This window comes from Dipodomys merriami, unplaced genomic scaffold, assembly GCF_024711535.1.
Source record: "Dipodomys merriami isolate MVZ:Mamm:240054 unplaced genomic scaffold, mDipMer1.0.p SCAF_403, whole genome shotgun sequence".
NCBI lineage: Eukaryota > Metazoa > Chordata > Mammalia > Rodentia > Heteromyidae > Dipodomys > Dipodomys merriami.
In genome coordinates this window covers 624,565-642,041 of record NW_027205638.1, presented here as the reverse complement: position 1 = coordinate 642,041, position 17,477 = coordinate 624,565, and the positions used below count along the sequence as shown (strand labels likewise).

Here is a 17,477-nt window from a genome sequence, read left to right as displayed (position 1 = left end):
TCATTCTGACCCCCAAACCACTCTCTTTGTAGGAAAATCAGGGAAATGTGCCATGATCTTAAGAATCCCTGTGAGGAAACTTTTCACTAGTTACCTGAAGAAATTATTAAAGGAAATCCAAGTAGAGCACAGCAAATGCTCACAGACAGTGACCAAGCTCTGAGTTGAAGCCTCAGGACGAACAGAAAAAGAAAAATCATAAAACCCTTAAATGAAAAGCAAGATTCAGAAACAGCCAAAAACTCAATTCCATTTAATAGATAGAATTGGGGATTTTCTGGAAAATTAATTGTTTGATTTTGCAAAATCTAAATCAACACAAGGATTATGATTCATATGTACATAACCATCTTCTTATTCTATGCCAATGTGTACATTACACTAACGGAAAATGACCCGGTATAAGTTCAGTGTCTATGAGTATGTTTGTAAGATGAGAGGGGAGGTATTAAACAATGTAAAGCAAAACAGAGATATAATTTACACTCAGCAGAACACAGGCATAGAACAAAAAGAAAGGTATGAGAAACAGTCTCATAACCTCAATTTCATTATTAGAACTAAGTACCAAAAAGTCAATGCATCTAATTCTCCCCATGTATATCCATTTTCTGGTTGGTCTTACAATATTTCACAAAGGAAACAGTGGTTTTGAAGAAGAAACTCAGCTCCCACAGCAGGGAGAGAAAAGTCCCAATGCATCCAAGCACTCTTCTAACCAGAGGTGAAGCAAGGTGGCGCCGAGCATTATGGGAATTGTAGTCTCCGTGGAGGGCTTTTGGTTTGAAAGTCCTGAGTTATTTTTGTTTTGGGAGGGCGGAAGTGGCGCAGAGATCCTTTAGCGCATGCGCCTCCCCGCCCACCTGGGGTGTTTTAAGTCTGCCCCTTCTAGATTCTTTCCCTTTGCCTTGCTGCTGGAAGTGCCCTGAAGTAAAGTTCGGCCTTCCATAGGTGGGAGCCAGGAGGCAGGTGCCCAGCTCTGTGCAGTGAAGCTTGGGAGTTGTAACTTGAAAGAATCTTAAGCTTTGGAACTGATATCAGGTAGGAACTGTGGGATTGCTGCTGGAGTCTATCCTCCATGGGTTTCTTTTTCTGGTTCTGTTTTTCTTGGTCGTTGGTGGGGCTTGAACATTGGGCTTGCAAGCAATGTTCCTGAGCTCGTCAGCTCATAAGGAGAGCTTTACACTTGAGCCAAAGCACCTGTTTTCCCCTCCACGCTTTTCTCCAGTCTGGGGTTGATAACAAGAACCTGTTTCCCAAATGTCTGAGAGCAAGCTTGGTGATTCTGCAGACAAGGAGAGCCCAAGAGCTGTGCATTTGTACTCCAAGACCAAGGGATTCTTCTATTAATCCATGTGACTTTATTTGCTTTGCCCAGGTGGAAGAGGAGTACAGGAAAAATTCTAGTGAAATTGTGAGGTGTGTGCCTGCCTTGAGTCCTCTTACATGGAAGTTGTATTTAGGGCTTCTGTGTTGTTTCTCCAAGACATATTTTAATCTTTTTGGCTTGAAGTTTTAATCTCCTGGCTTAAGTTCACAGATGTTTGTTCACCATCCTGTTTCTAGAGACAGTTGTACATGGGATATTGGAGTAGTGAGTGCTGGTCCTGGATTTTTAGGAATGAAGCCTAGCAATGTTTGAAGCAGAGCACCCTATGAATAAGAATCTCCATCCTAAATGGACAGACCTTTTCAATTCTGAGAAGCCCAAAAGGGAAGAAGCAGAAAAGCACAGGAAGGGGAAGATGTTGCTAGCTTCCCTTGCCTTATGCAAAAATTGTTGCTACTTCCCTAAGCACCAGATTCACGTGGTACTCTTTCCTACATCACTCTCAATCACTTTGTGTTGTTGCAAGATTTAAGCTGATTTCTAGGAGTCGTGATGAGCTGGCTTGAGGAATAACCCAGAGGCTAGTTATCAGAAGGTACCTGAGACAGTGGTTTGGGAAGGTGGGGTAATTGTTATGACTGAAAATATCTATTCATATAGCAATCCCTAATCCTCTTCTTTCTAATTTATTCAGCCTGCATTACCACTATAATTTTTAGTATGTATTCATTGAAACTTATCTTAAATGTCCCATCTATGGATTTGTTAATACTAGCTCTAATGTGTTGGCTGTGCCTCCTAGTTCAGAAAGTGTTGGTCGGGGACATTTGGCCTTAAATGAAAAATCACAGAAGAAAACTTGAGGTAATGTCTTACTCAAGGTTGTATGCTTTGTAACTGTTGCTTATCTTCAGGTGTGTCACTCCTATATGGAGTATTTTATGTTGTAGCATTAGGATGGTCAAGGTTCTTTCCAAGACTGTTAAGGGAAATGAACATTAGGGACTTCTCAAACCTGGGTTTACCTCATCTTTACTCATGTTCCTTTGGCCAAAGCATGTTAAATGGCAAATTACAAATCATTGCATATGTTTGCAATGATACAGTGAAATGTGCCATTTGACAACCATTATTCAAATAGTATAGCACAAGCAATATATTCTGTACATAGTTTCCTCTGTAACTTTGGGTGAAAACTACTGAGTTACATCATACATGCTTTCCATGATGTTTAAATATGTAAATGAATGAGGCAGAAAACAAATTCCAATGGATTCCTAGGATACCTTTGCATTAAAAAAGCAGTTCATACATTCCTGAAGTATATTCAGTAATAATTAATTTTAGTGGCAATGTGATATGTTTTTGCTTTCAGTTAGTCAATATTTTTTGTAGGAAAATTCAGTTTTATATATAGTATGTACATAAACATAGAAATTAGTTGTTTTAATATTATCTATCTACCACGAAATGGACTGGATTTGTATTTATTGGAGACTTGAATGCTCTGCCCGAGACATTAAAGATTCTTCACTTATAAGAAGTCTTTGCCGTTTTCCAGCCCATGTATTATGTTGCAAGACGAAATTCTGGGCCAAAAGTCTCACAGATTCATTTCTGAATACATCATTTGTCTTGTATCCCAGCCATGCTTCCAGAATCTTCTGCTTATTGTCAGCAGCAAGACAGAATGAATGGATCTCTGGTGAGTTGTTTTTTTATTTCTCATTTGGTTTTATTCCATTATATGAACCTAAAGATGTTCAAGAATTTAAAAGAAGTCCAACCACACAGATTTAGCCCCAGGTACATATTCATATGGCTTATAGATTATCAGATTAAGATTGCTTGTAGGTTTAGCAAATTAAATGGTTATATTCTTTCTAAGTTGAATGCAGATTGGCTTCAGAATGTCTAGGCTTCATGTTGTCATAAAATGTAATCAAATCTGTTATGTGATGTAATGACACCCAGCAGGTTACTTCTTATGGAAGGTGAAGGATAGCTTGTAAACAGATCACATCCTCATGAGCAACATTAAACTATTTCAATGAAATTTTCCTGGAATTGCTGAAATAGTGTGGTCATACATACCTTCATGTGTTCTTAAGGAATGATTAATCTATATGTACTTAAATTACTCTCCATATATAGTACTTGGACGACTTCATGGTCTTGGTCATACTTGAAACTTAGGCTATATTTGTTGCTAAACTTTATGGTCTTTCTACAAATTCCTGTTTGTTTTCTAAAGTATCCTCACAAAATTTCTTTCCTCTATTTTATCTGTCTATTTTTGATTTTCTACTCACTAGTGTTGGTTATTTTTCTCTTTCTCTCTCTTTGTATCTATCTTTCTATCATTTTTTCTTACTTTTCTCATTCCCTCTTTCCTCCATATGTGTCTCAGTTGTTTCTTTTCTTCAAATGATCTATCTGGGAGCTAGTTTTTCTTAGTGATCATTTTTACTTTGCTGACATGGCTCTTAGGTTTGACATTTTTCTTACCCATTATATAGGAAAATTGTTGCCTAGAGAGTTCTACAGGATTCCAGAAACAAACTTAGAAAATCACAAAACCATAAACAGATAGACTTAGGGAAAACCAGGGTTCCTAGGCTCTCCTGCACCTGGTCCCTTGGTGCCAGCAAGCAAGCATAGTTCCTTGAGTGCACACAGGGAAGATTACCATTGGTAACATGCAAAAATGAAGTATCTATATTAATAGTACAATCAGAGCCACAACAGGTTGTGAGGAAAACATGTTTCCTAATCTCCTGAGACAGAAGACTGGCTCCCAGAGAAAATGCAGACATGAAGTTCACCTTACCTAGCCTTGAAGGTGAACAGCAGCTCAGTTTCAGATGCTATCTTTCCAACAGTAAGGAAAAGGCCTGCCCTCCAGTCTCTTAATCCTCTCCAGAATTCTCTTTTAACACTTCTGTGGCCAGCTCTCAGTGTTCTCATTGAGGTCAGGCTCGAATTCCAACCTCTCAAACCTTTTCCCCCTTGGCTCAACCTCAGAGTTCCCACAGAAAAGTATTTCCTTCGCCCAGCTTATAAACTACAAGAAAATCAGTTTTCTCCTGATTCTGTTATCTTTGGTCTAACTTCATTTGATGTGGTATTCTGTTTTGTCTTTCCTTCCCACTATTTTTGAATATTTTAATTCACTGCCAGTATAGGATAGGAACTGGTTTTGATTAAAAAACAAAATACAGTGACAAGGTGTTCTTTATTAGAAATATCACTTGTTGCAAAATCTCATGGATGATTTCTCAGGAATTGATTTGGATCTCTGAGGAATTTTGCTATTAACTAACATGAGTGGAAATATATCCTTAGGGATCTACTGGAGAAATGACTCAGGAATATGTGACACGTTGGAGCATTTGTTCATATTTATCATTTTTGTCATATTGAGTATTCCTTGAGCTTCTATACATTTTCCTCCACCTTCCATGAAGCCTATTAAAATGAAAATATTGTAAAGAATATTTTATTCCCCTCCCACATATATTTTGTATTGTAGAATGTAGGCAAAGTTTACAAAACCTCATGGTAGCAGTTCTTTTTTTACATAGGATGTAAATATCAGGGTATCTGTGACCACTTTTCAATATTTAGTATTTAAACCAAACATGGTTAACCTAGGATATTTTTATGTGTGAACTCAATTAAATCTTATATGGGCAAAATAAATCATTAGCTACTTTCTGGAGTATTGTTAGTATTTTTTAATATTTATGTGGACACTGCTTCTCATAGGTCTAGTAATGTTCTATGTTCTGTATTCCATGTCATATCCTAAATGTGTTCTGCTTGCTGATGAGAGTACCTGTTAATAGAAAGTCTAAATAGGATTTAGGGTGAAGCAGTATATGTAAATGCAGAAAAAATATTTGTTTAATTCATTGTTACCCTTATATGTACAAAAATTTTATCAAAAAATGATAATATAATTTTTCAGACACCTCCTTAGACTTATTGTTGTCATGCCAGATTATTGTCTCCTTAGAGTTTTTACCTTGTCTCTATTGCTAGCAGCAGAAATGTGTTTGCATGCATTAGGGAAACTGTAATTTTTTATTGGTCTTGGCGCTTGAATTCTGGGCCTGGTTGTTATCCCTCAGCTCTTCAGGTCAAAGTGAGTGCTCTACCACTTGAGTCACAGTGCTACTTTCAGTTTTCTGGTGGTTTATTGGAGATAAGTGTCTCAGGGACTTTCCTGCCTGGGCTGGCCTTGAACCTAGATCCTCAGACCTCAGCCTCCTGAATAACTAGGAGGATAAGCCACCAGTGCCCTGCCAATCTGTGTGTTTTAATGACCAGGTTTATATATTGTCCAATATTTCTAATTTGCTATTTAATTTTCCCAGTGAATAGATAACACAGCAAGCTGCAAACATTTTATGTAAGACAAAAGCATACCTGCAGCATAATGAAATTCCAGATTGGAATTCTCATGACCTAGGTCTAATTTCTTAATGGAAATGTGCCATTACAGAAGCTGATGTCATTTGATGATGTGGCTGTGTACTTCACATGGAAGGAGTGGCAAGATCTGGATCCTGGTCAGCGGACCCTTCACAGAGATGTGATGCTGGAGACCTATAGCAACCTCATGTCCTTGGGTGAGCAAAGGTCACTTTTATTTGGAAGATCAAGTGCTTTTATTTTAGTAGACATTTGACTGTTTATGTTATCTATATATAAGATTCCAGTCCATTCCCAGGTAAAAAACTGCTAGTATAAAAGCCAGCCAAATTCAGGTCGGGGTGCTTGGTGTTGTTTGCCTTTCGCACTACTGCATGAACCACAACTCCATTTTGGCTTTTGTTTTGGGGTATATTCTGGGTTTCCATGCTCAGGTTGGTTTCAAGCCTGCCACTTCTGATCTCACCTCGTCAATGAAGGATTAAAGTTGTAAGCCTTTGAACCATAACATTTTCTAAAAAAACAACAACAAAAAAACTAAAAAAGATTCCAGTCCATGGCAAGTGTCATTTCTTTGTAAGGGAAACTTCAACTCATTATATGTAACTCAAGAGCTAATTTTATTTTCAATCTTTAACATTTCTAATCAATAGTTGTACAAAAGTTCTAAACTATGATCCAATAATAGGAGACTGACTTCCCAGACTGGGGGTAATTATTATAGGTGGATCTACAGTCTAGATAGAATATACATTACTACTGACAGTATGATCTGGAAATCAGTAGGTGAACGTGTGTATTTGTAAGCCAAACTTGACACAGAGTTTAGTGCATCAAGATTGGAATTCTAGAAACTCTGGAGGCTGAAATCTGAAGATTTTGTTTTGAAGCCAGCAACTGTGGAAAAGTGACCATGAAACTCTTATCTCCAATTAACCATTCAAAAACTAGAATCGTAGGCAAGACTCAAACTAGTAGAATGCTAGCTTTGAGCAAAAGAGCTGAGTTCAAGCCACACAATGGACACAATAAACTCAAAGCTGGGGGAAACTCCACCATGGAGTTATTAAGAATAAAGAAACCATGGGCTGGGAAGATGGCTCAGGGGTAGAGTGATTGCCTTGCATGCTTGAGGCCCTGTGTTTGATATCTCAGCACCACATAAGCAGGGAAATAAAGCTAGAATTGGTGTTGTGGCTCAAGTGATAGAGTGCTAGCCTTGTGCTTAAGAGCTGAGAGACAGCTCCCAGGCCCAGAGTTCAGGCCCCACAACTCGGCGGCCCCCCACAAAAACAATTGAGAAACCAGATTTAGGAGCAACCTTGTGAACAGGATGTCTGTGACCTTACATTAATGATGACCCAGCAAGAGCAATTGTTCTCCACTATTTCTTATTCACAGGGCACTGTGTTCCTAAACCTGAATTGATTGTGAAGCTGGAGCAAGGTGCAGAACCATGGATAAGAGAAGCCTCAGACAAGAATTTTACAGGTGAGTTAAAGCATCTTGAATGGTGATGATGGATCCAGAGCCCAGTGGGTCTGTTTATATTCAGCGGTACAGAGCAGTAGTATTCCTAGTGCCCCTGAGTCATATGTGGCAGAGAACTAGGTGATCCTTTGTCTCAAGGAATTGTCAATCCAGAATTCACGTGGAGACACACTGAATTTGGTGTGCCAGTGTAGGCAGTGTTAGCAATTCCCTTTTTCTGTAGAGAAATCATTCATAAAGAGAAAAAGAGAATAAGAAATGTAGAAAGGAGACCTCATTTTCTTTTAAACTAGTATTATGCAGGTAGGAGGAAAATAGCAGTATGCTAGGGCTGCTATCCTCTGATGGGGACAATTTCTTATCAGTGGTGCTGGGCATAGAGGGCGATTCAGAATGGAAGCATTAAGAGTATGGAGATGAATAATTTCAGGAAATATTTCCTGGGACAACATATAATAATCTGAAATACAGAAAAACATTATTTTGCATTGTAAAATGTCAGTACTACTTTCTTAATTACTACATTACAGAGAAAAGTATATATTCTGCATAAAGCAATGCTTTGATATTTGAAAATCTAGTAACAGAATGTGAGGAAATATCATTATCGTAAGGAATTTGTGGGTCTCATTTATGTTTTTGTCTATTTTTCTATTATTCATTTTAGATGTCCCAGTAATGGAGGATGTGATTAGCACCTGTCAGGAAAGTCACAATAAATATTGCTCTGAAGTAGCAGTCATGAATAGTAACCCAGGGGAGGAAAAAGTGAGGCTTATAAAAAGTTTTCATTTGAGCTCCATACAGAAGTCAGAACTGATTAAGAATAATGGGAACTCCTTAGTGATGAGGATAGAAAAGGTCACTGGCTGTCAGAAAATGGGTGTTTTCAGTGAACCTGGTAAGATGTGTGCTGCCTATAGTCCTCATGTGTCTTCTGTAGTTGAAGAATATAAACAATGTGAAAAGTCTTTCACTGAGAAGACACACCCTGTTGTCCCTCAGAGAACACACACAAGAGAGAAACCTTATGAATGTAACGTGTGTCAAAAGTCTTTCACCCAGAAATCAAAGCTTACTGTCCACCAGAGAACACACACAAAAGAGAACCTTCTCAATGCAACATTTGTGGAAAATCTTTCACCTGCAAGGCATATCTTACTAGACATCAGAGAACACACACTGGAAAGAAAATTTATGAATGTAACTTATGTGGAAAGTCCTTTTCCTGGAAGTCAACTCTCACTGTCCATCAGATAACACACACAGGAAAGAAACCTTATGAATGTAACATGTGTGGAAAGTCTTTCGCCAGGATGGCATACCTTACTGTCCACCAGAGAACACACACTAGAGAGAAACCTTATGAATGTAACATGTGTGGAAAGTCTTTCACCAAGAAATCAAATCTTACTGTCCACCACAGAACACACACAGGAGAGAGACCTTATGAATGTAACCTGTGTGGAAAGTGTTTCACCCAGAAATCAATGCTTACTTGCCACCAGAGAACACACACAAAAGAGAAACCTTTTGAATGTAACATTTGTGGAAAGTTTTTCACCCACAAGGGATATCTTCCTACCCACCAGAGAACACACACAGGAGAGAAAATTTATGAATGTAACTTGTGTGGAAAGTCCTTTAGCTGGAAGTCAACCCTCACTGTCCATCAGATAACACACACAGGAAAGAAACCTTATGAATGTAATGTGTGTGGAAAGACTTTCACCCAAAAGGTGTACCTTACTGTCCACCACAGAACACACACAGGAGAGAGACCTTATGAATGTAACTTGTGTGGAAAGTGTTTCATCCAGAAATCAAATCTTACTCGCCACCAGAGAACACACACACAGGAGAGAAACCTTATGAATGTAACATGTATGGAAAGTCTTTCACCAAGAAGTCATACCTTACTTGCCACCAGACAACACACACAAGAGAGAAACCTTATTAATGTAACATGTGTGGAAAGGCTTTCACCTGGAAGTAAAACTTCACTGTCCATCAGAAAACACACCTGAAAGAAACCTTATGAATTTTGTATGTGTGGAAATATTTTCAGCTAGAAGCTACACCTTACTGTCCACCAGAGAGCACACCAGGAGAGAAATTTTATGAATGTAACCTATGTGGAAATTCTTTCACCCAGAACATACACCTTTCTGTCCATCAGAAAAAAACCCACCAGAGAGAAATGTTATGTACGTAGTAGTCATGGAAATTCTTTCATCTGGAAGGCAAACTTAACATCCATCACAGAACACAAGGAGGGAAACCTTATGAATGCAACCAGTGTGGAAAGACCTGGAGTTCACAGTTTAACACACATAAGTTGATTCACACAAATGAAATAACTTAGGATTGTACCAAATGGACAAAGTTTTCGATCTGTAAGAAAAGTGAAATTGCAATACTGAACCAATACAGGATAGAGACCTTATGATATAGCAGATGTGGAGTCCTCCTACTACAAGACACAGCTCAGAGTGCATCACAGAACACCCAAAACACACAGAAACACAGACACACTCTCACACACAAAGAGGAGAGAAATCATATGTAGGAAAAAATGGAAAGGTTTTCAAGAAAAAGTCCTAACTCAGTTTGCATCAGAGAACAGACACAGATGAGAAAATACAAATATATCAAATGTGGAAAGTCCTTTACTAAGTATTCATAGATCCAAGTTCATATAACACACAGCAGAGAAATCTTAAAAATATTACAAATGTGGAAGCTCTTTGACCTGAAAGGAATATCTCAGTGTTCATGAGAGAACTGACTCACATAGGAGAAAAGAAAGTAGTGCATAGAACATATGTGAAATGACTTTCAATCAGAACTGAGTCCTCAGCATATGTGAGATCAAACACAGCAGAGAAATTATGAGTATAGAAAACATTTTGCCCGAAGTCAAAGGTGATTTACAGTGTATAGAAGATTCCCTGGAGATTATATTAGAGGTGATTTGCATGGTATAGAACGATGTGTGCAGGTTACATGAAAGCAAACTAATAAATACATGTCAGATGAGACAAACATAATAAATAGCAAAGTGATCACTAAAATGAAACCATGTTAATATTGTAATATAAAAATAGTAAATATATCAGGTACTGTCTGATTTGAACAGAAGAAAACATACTCAAAAAACTCAATAAGCCAAACAGACATACATTAATTATCAAGAAATAAAATTAAATCAATATAAACATATCATAAGCAACAATCATTATTGAAAAATACAAGTAGTCATAATATGAAAGGAAAGGAACCTCAGCACAAATTGTGTTACCACAGATACGGAGCATTGATAATAACAAGCAAATTATAAATCTGTATAACAAAAGTTCTATTCTGAAAAGTAAAGTCTACAAAGACATGATTAAAAGGACAAAGAATGATAATTTCTTTAATCTATCATTATGATTGGAGAAGTAATTTTCCTCTTAATGATTGTATAACTAGACAAATGGTCACTAGAAACACACACAGGGATAGCATTATCTTTACTAAATGCTGTTTATAAAGCACTATGCAGTTATATTTACCAAGACAGACACACTGACAATAGATCTAAAGACAAATTGTCTAGAAATCAGTATGACAAATAAATCTATGAATAAATACAAAAAAATCCAACAATATGTTTCCAATAATCTAACAGTAAAATAAACAGAAGGAAACTAGAATGAATATGTAAAAATATATGTATGCTATCATTGTGATTTATTAAAGAGAGCTACTTTCTTACTTCACTTGTGAAATAAAAACAGTTGTTTTCAATTATGTATGGTGTATTCACATGTATATCTTCTGGTGGGTGTGGCATTGTCATAGAATGTGAGGGAAATAGGATGATGAAAGTAAAATATACAACTCAAGAGTAGAGATAAGAGGGAGAGATTGGGAGAGAATGAAGGCATGGAAGACACTGTATGAAACGAAGGGTATTTTTTACCTCACTCATGACATATCTCTCTATACATCACCTCCATAATAAGATTAAATTACATTAATTATAAAACAATACCTCCAGCATAAACGATCTGCTTAGTGAAGAAAATCTACCACAGGTAGAACAGGTACAGTTGTTAGAAAAACAATACAACACTTAATTTGAAAGATAAACTATTTCAGTTTAGGTTGCAAAATAACTCTACATAAACCAGAAACAAGAAATTATTTCATTGTAGTATCCAATTAAGTATTAATGTTAAATGTTGAAGTAAGAAAAATCAAGGCAAGTACTTCTTGCTCAGACTGTCATTTTAGCCTAGCTACTAAGGAGGAAACTGAGGTCTGCAAGCCAGCCTGGATAGACAACTCAAACTAAGCAGCTAATGAACAGGTTAGAGGTATGGCTCAAGTGATAGTGCCAACAGTGAGTGAGGAAGTTGACTGACTATGAGACCTGCAGTTCAAGCTCAATAGTAGCTCAAGAACACCATGAGGTATGTTTATTACTGTGTTTCTAAGTTAGAAACCTAACTGTAGTGATACTAGCAAGTCTTCATCTCAGATATAAAGGGAAAAGAAGATGAGTGGAGGAGGGAGAGAAGGGAAGCAAAGGTCAGGAAAAAGAAGGAAGAAGAGAGGACAAGAGAATAGTGGAGAGGAGGGGAAAAGAGGGAAAGGGAAAAGAAGAGAAGAGAGATGGGGAGGAAAGTTTCATGGCATCAGATTTGACAGTAACTGGTCTGGGAAGATTGCTCAGTGGTAGAGTGCTTGCTTATCATGCATAAGGCCCTGGGTTTAATTCCTCAGTACCACATAAGCAAAATGTTGGAAGTGTTCCTTTGGTTCAATCTGTAATGTACTCACCTTGAGCTGAACAGCTGAGTGACAGCACCCAGGCCTACAGTTCAGGACTCACTGCTGAGAAAAAAGAAAAGAAAAAAAAAAATAAAGCAAGATTTGACAGTAACCCCATAAATAAAACTCCAAAACTACCTCTTGGAAAAAACAAAGAAACAAAAAAACAATGTGAGTCTCTGGTGGATCACACCTGTTATATTAGGTACTCAAGAGGGTGAGATCTGAAGATCGGGTCTCAAAGTCAGCCTGAGCAGGTATAGCTGTGAAACTCTTACTTCCAGTAAATCAAAAGAAAACCAGAAATGGTGCTGTGGCCAAAGTGGTAGAGTGCTACTCTTGAATTTAAGAGCTGAGGGACAGCATTCAGGCCCAGAGTTCAAGCCCCATGACCTACAATATATAAATAAATAACTAATAAATAAATACAAATGAAAACCTTGTATATTGAAAAACACTACCAATAAAGGGAAAAAAGCATGTATGTGAGAAATATTTGCATATATCTCTGAATGGATTGCTAACCAATATGAATTAGAAAATATAAAGAAAATCCTTCAAGTAATGCAGACAACAAAATCTAATTTTAAAGTTGGAAAAAGATTGAAGAGATTTTTCTAAAAATGACATACACATGTAGTACATTAAAATAAAAAATAGTTTAATATCTGTAGTCATGAGAAAAATTCAAATCAAAATTCCAATAAAATAACATTTGATGCATGCTAGTATAGACATAGTTTTAAATAAACACAACAAAAATACTCCCAAAGTCTCAAAAAAGCTAGGAAAGATGTGAAAAGGATGTGAACCTTGGTGCATTTCTGTCATGTATATAAAAATATCAAAGATGAAGCCAGGTACCCGTGGTTCACACCTGTAATCATATCTACTCAGAAGGCTGAGATTTGAGGATCACGGTTCAAAGCCAGCATGGGCAGGAAAATCCGTGAAACTCTTATCTCCAATAAAACCACCAGAAAACCAGAAATGTTGCTGTGGCTCCAGTGGTAGAGCGCTAGCCGTGAGCTAAAGAGCTGAGGGAGTACGGCTCAGGCCCTGAGTTCAAGCCCCTTGATCGACCTAACAAACAAACAAACAAATAATCTATCAAAGAGGGTACGAAGAGTCCTAAAAAGAACTAAACATAGAATTATATAGGAATATGGTCCAGCATTTCTATGCTTGTGTGCAACAGCAGATAAAGCAGGGAGTACAACAAATGCTTGGAGAATCACTTCTCAAAATCTACTCACAATAAGCAAAACATTGAAGCATGTAAACCAATAAATGTGTTCAAAGGAGAAAACTTTACTACATTTTATGGCAGGAATGAACTTTAAGTAAAATTAGCTAAATAAAACACACCAGTCATAAAGGAACAGCCATGGTATAATTGCCCTTACTGAGCTTTCAAGGATCAACAAATTTGTGGAGCCCAAATGTAGGATGATTCCAGAGACTGGTATAGAGAGGAACAGGGGCTGCCTATTCAATGATTAAACAGCTTCACAGATGGAAGATGAAAAGTGTTGTAGCTGGATGGATGGAATGGCTTCACAAGAGTGTGGCCCAGTGTTTTATCAATGAACTCTACACATAAGAATGGCTAATGTAGCCACACACAGTCTGAAACACAAGTATTCTCCCTGGACTTGGGAAACTCAAGAAAGATTATTTGCCAGCCTAGGCTACATAAAAAGATGAAGAGCTTGCTTGGAGGTGGGTGGGGGAGTGTAGTCCAGGAGATGGGAGGGCTGGGATGGTAGGGGAAAAACAAAGGAGGAGGCAACAATGCTTAATAAGAAATGTACTCATTATCTTGCCCATGTAAGTGTAACCCCTCTGTATGGTATTTTCACAATAAATAAACTTATTTAACAAATAAGAGCTTGCTGGACTACATAGCAAGACCTATCATCCAAAGAAACATGGAAAAATCAAATTTTGGATTCTGTGAAGACATATGGGTGACAAACATATCTATTTTACCTAGTAAAATAACAAACAAACTGAAAGTGTTTGAACACATGCTCAAACAGTGTTTAGTTGGAAATACACACTACAAATAGCATTAATAACAAACACACATGGACAAAAATACAAATTATTATAATCTGTGTAGGTTTAAAAGATGATTTCACTGACTATTGCTCAAATGTGTCACATATTCCTGAACCATTTCTTCCACTAGATTCCCGAGGATACATTGCCACACACGCTATTTAGTATTGAAGTTCCTGAGATTAAAGTTTACTACTTAGCAAATGTATGTCAGAATTTGCCATTAGTGATATTTCCAATACGAAAACCATAGTCACTGTATGTTTATTTTCACAACCAGCTTCTATGTTATAATATCAGTGAATGCAAATATTCAAGCAGAGCAAGAAGAAAAAGGAAAACTGCAGGAACCACATCAAATAAGGTTAAACAAGAGACAGATAATAGAATCTGGAAACTCAAATTATTTTATGTTTAGCAACAATTTTCCTGTATAATGAATAACAAAAATGTCAAATCTAAGAGCCATGTCACCAAAAGAAAACTGATCAGTAAGAGAATCTACTTCCCAGATAAAACATTTGAAGAAAAGAAAAATTAAGAGAGAAATAAAGCTAGTGAACTCACATGGTGGTGGCTCATGCCTGTAAGCCTAGCTACTCAGGTGGCTGAGATCTGAGCATAGAGGTTCAAAGCCAGCCCAGGCAGGACTATCTGTGAGACTTGCATCTCCAATTAACCACTAGAAAACTGGAAGTGGCAATGTAGCAACACTGGTAGAGTACTATCCTTGAGCTGCAGAGTTTAAGTATAGCGAGTAGGCCCAGGGTTCCAGACCTCCAACTGAGAAAAAAAAGAAGAAAGAAGGATGGTAAAGGGAAACAAAGGAGGAGGCAACAATGCATGATAAGAAATGTACTCACTATCTTGCCCATGTAATTGTAACCTCCCTTTATGGTATTTTCACAATAAATAAATGTAATACAAAAGATAGAAAAAAATTAATAAAGATGAAAAATAGAATGAATTGGGAAAATAGGAAAGAGAACTCCTGTGAGAGCACCATAGAGAAAAACAGAGATTTCTATAAATACCATCAAACTCAGCCTAAGTTTCAAGTAAAACAAAGAGCACAAAGCAGTCCAAGAGTATTTACAGAGATTAAGTGAAGTACTTAAAGCTCACTCAGTCCTGTAGAATATTTGAAGTTATGTTTGACCACACTATTTCAGCAAATCCAGTAAAATTTCATTAGGATAGTTTAATATTACATATGAGGATGTGATGTCTGAGCAGTTGCTAGCCATCCTTCACTTTCTATGAGAAGTCATCTCCTAGGTGTCACTGAATCACATTAACTAGTGGGACAACTTTCTCTCACACTAGAAAAAGTAGAAACAAACTGAAGCATATCTTCACTTAGAATGACTGATTTTATAATCTGCTAAATCTCCAAGCCATCTTCAGCTTTTTTTTTTTTTTTTTTTTTTTTGTCGGTCCTGGGGCTTCAGCTCTGGGCTTTGGTTCTGTCCCTGTGCTCTTCAGCTCAAGGCGAGTGCTCTATTGCTTGAGCCACAGCACCACTTCTGGTTTTCTAGTGGTTTATTGGAGATAACAGTCTCACAGACTTTCCTGCCTGGGCTGGCTCTGAACCCTGATCCTCAGCTCCCAGCCTCCTGAGTAGCTAGGATTACAAGTGTGAACCGCTGGCGTCCAGCTACATCTTAACTTTTTTAGAAACATGTTCCTGAAGCTGATTCTTTTTTCTTTTCTTTTCTTTTCTTCATTTTTGCACACCCTTAGGTTCATAATATGGAATGTCAAACAAAATAAGAAATAAAAGAATCTCACTAGAGAGCCTTTCATTCTTTCTTGCTGTTGACAATGAATAAAGATTCTGGAACCATGGCTAGGAGTGAAGGCAAATAAGGGAGTCAGAAAAGAACCTGTGGGATTTTCCCCTAGATGTTCCTGCTCAAAACATGATATGTGGGCTGGAAAAGCCTTCCAATGGGACAAGAATCATTCCTGTCTTAAGAAGAGGATTAAAGTGTCCACTAAAGACATATGCACGGGGGCTGGGAAGGTGGTTCAGTGGTAGAGCACTTGCCTTGTATGCCTGAGGCCATGGGTTCGATTCCTCAGCACCACATAATCAAAAAGAAAAAAAGCTGCAAGTGGCACTGTGGCTCAAGTAGTAGAGCGCTGGCCTTCAGCTGAAGAGCTAAGGTACAGGGCCCAGGCCCAGAGTTCAGGCCCCACCACCAGACCCCCCTCCCCCCAAAAAAAAAGAAATAAAAAACTAAAGCTCCTACAAAAGATTGTTGAAAAATTGAACCCAAAAAAGGAAAACATGCCACCTGTTAACTAAAAGTAATTATCACTGAAATACACCTAGGGATATATAAACTATTTTTCTATTAAGGTAAAGATATCTTAGGATTCCATTGATTATTTTACTCTACCTCATTTATTTACATATTCAAACACATGTATGTTATGAACAGTATTTTCATACAAAGTTATAGAGATAAAATATATACAACACATATTTTTTGTTTTATAATATTTCAGTAATGGTTGTCATATGGCACATTTCCCTTTATGCAAATAACTAGCATACCTTGTACATTGACTTGCAATTTGAGTTTGAACCTGCTTTGGCCAAAGGTACATCAGTAATGATCACATAAACAGAGATTGAGAAGTCCATCACTTGCCTAAGCAGTGATATTAAGAATCATGTCCATTCTGCTGGAGATACAGGGCCTCATAAAGATGCAACATAAAATGCTGGTCAAAGGAGTGACAAAATCTCAGTCAACCATCCCCAGCCAAGGCACCAGTAAATTGAAGTCTTATGTGTTACTACACAATATTAACAGAAAATACACCCCAAAATGTAGATCCATCAAAATTAAAACCAACAAATTATACCCTATGTGCTTTTGCTTGTACTTATTGGTTGATTACACAGGATATTCTGTTATCGAGTAGTGATGTAGTTTTTACAATTATGTAGAATGGTAATTGTTAATATAAAATACATCACCTTTACAGTGACATATACAAAAAGGGAAAATCTATTCTGTTTACTTCAGTGAGGTAGTTTTTGCTCAGAAAGACACTATGAATCCTTTAAAAGCAATACTTGCGCATTACTACTGGGTCTTTCTGTCACAAGAATGTTTTATTACTTTGAAAAACTTAAAAGAATTTATTATAGACTAAGTGTTCACATTCACAATTCTTAAGATCAGGAGTGTTACAGATTTCAAGGTGGGGGCATTTTCTGTGTTTTGGGATTTGGACTGTCCTCATACACATTAGTGACTGAACATCCTGCCTTAAAACTTTCAAGTTTTCTATTTCATATTATTGCATTAGAACATAA

At 37.3% G+C, this 17,477-nt stretch overlaps 1 protein-coding gene across 1 annotated transcript; it reads left to right on the top strand.

The window, feature by feature from the left end:
* Nucleotides 1-391: 391 nt before the first annotated feature.
* On the top strand, nt 392-17,080 carry LOC138806658 (zinc finger protein 717-like). The gene is made up of 6 exons (XM_069992078.1): nt 392-428; nt 2,977-3,035; nt 5,838-5,964; nt 7,169-7,258; nt 7,926-8,159; nt 17,061-17,080. Exons 1-6 carry the CDS (start codon nt 392-394, stop codon nt 17,078-17,080), a joined length of 567 nt encoding a protein of 188 aa, XP_069848179.1.
* The last annotated feature ends 397 nt before the right edge of the window (nt 17,081-17,477 follow it).

Bases quoted from the DNA above. Each gene is read 5' to 3' on its own strand.
- LOC138806658 (XM_069992078.1), top strand. From the start codon at position 392: ATGACCCGGTATAAGTTCAGTGTCTATGAGTATGTTT. The intron at 429-2,976 runs GTAAGATGAGAG...CTTGTATCCCAG, and splicing joins CAGTGTCTATGAGTATGTTT to CCATGCTTCCAGAATCTTCT. The intron at 8,160-17,060 runs GTAAGATGTGTG...TTGATTACACAG, and splicing joins GGGTGTTTTCAGTGAACCTG to GATATTCTGTTATCGAGTAG.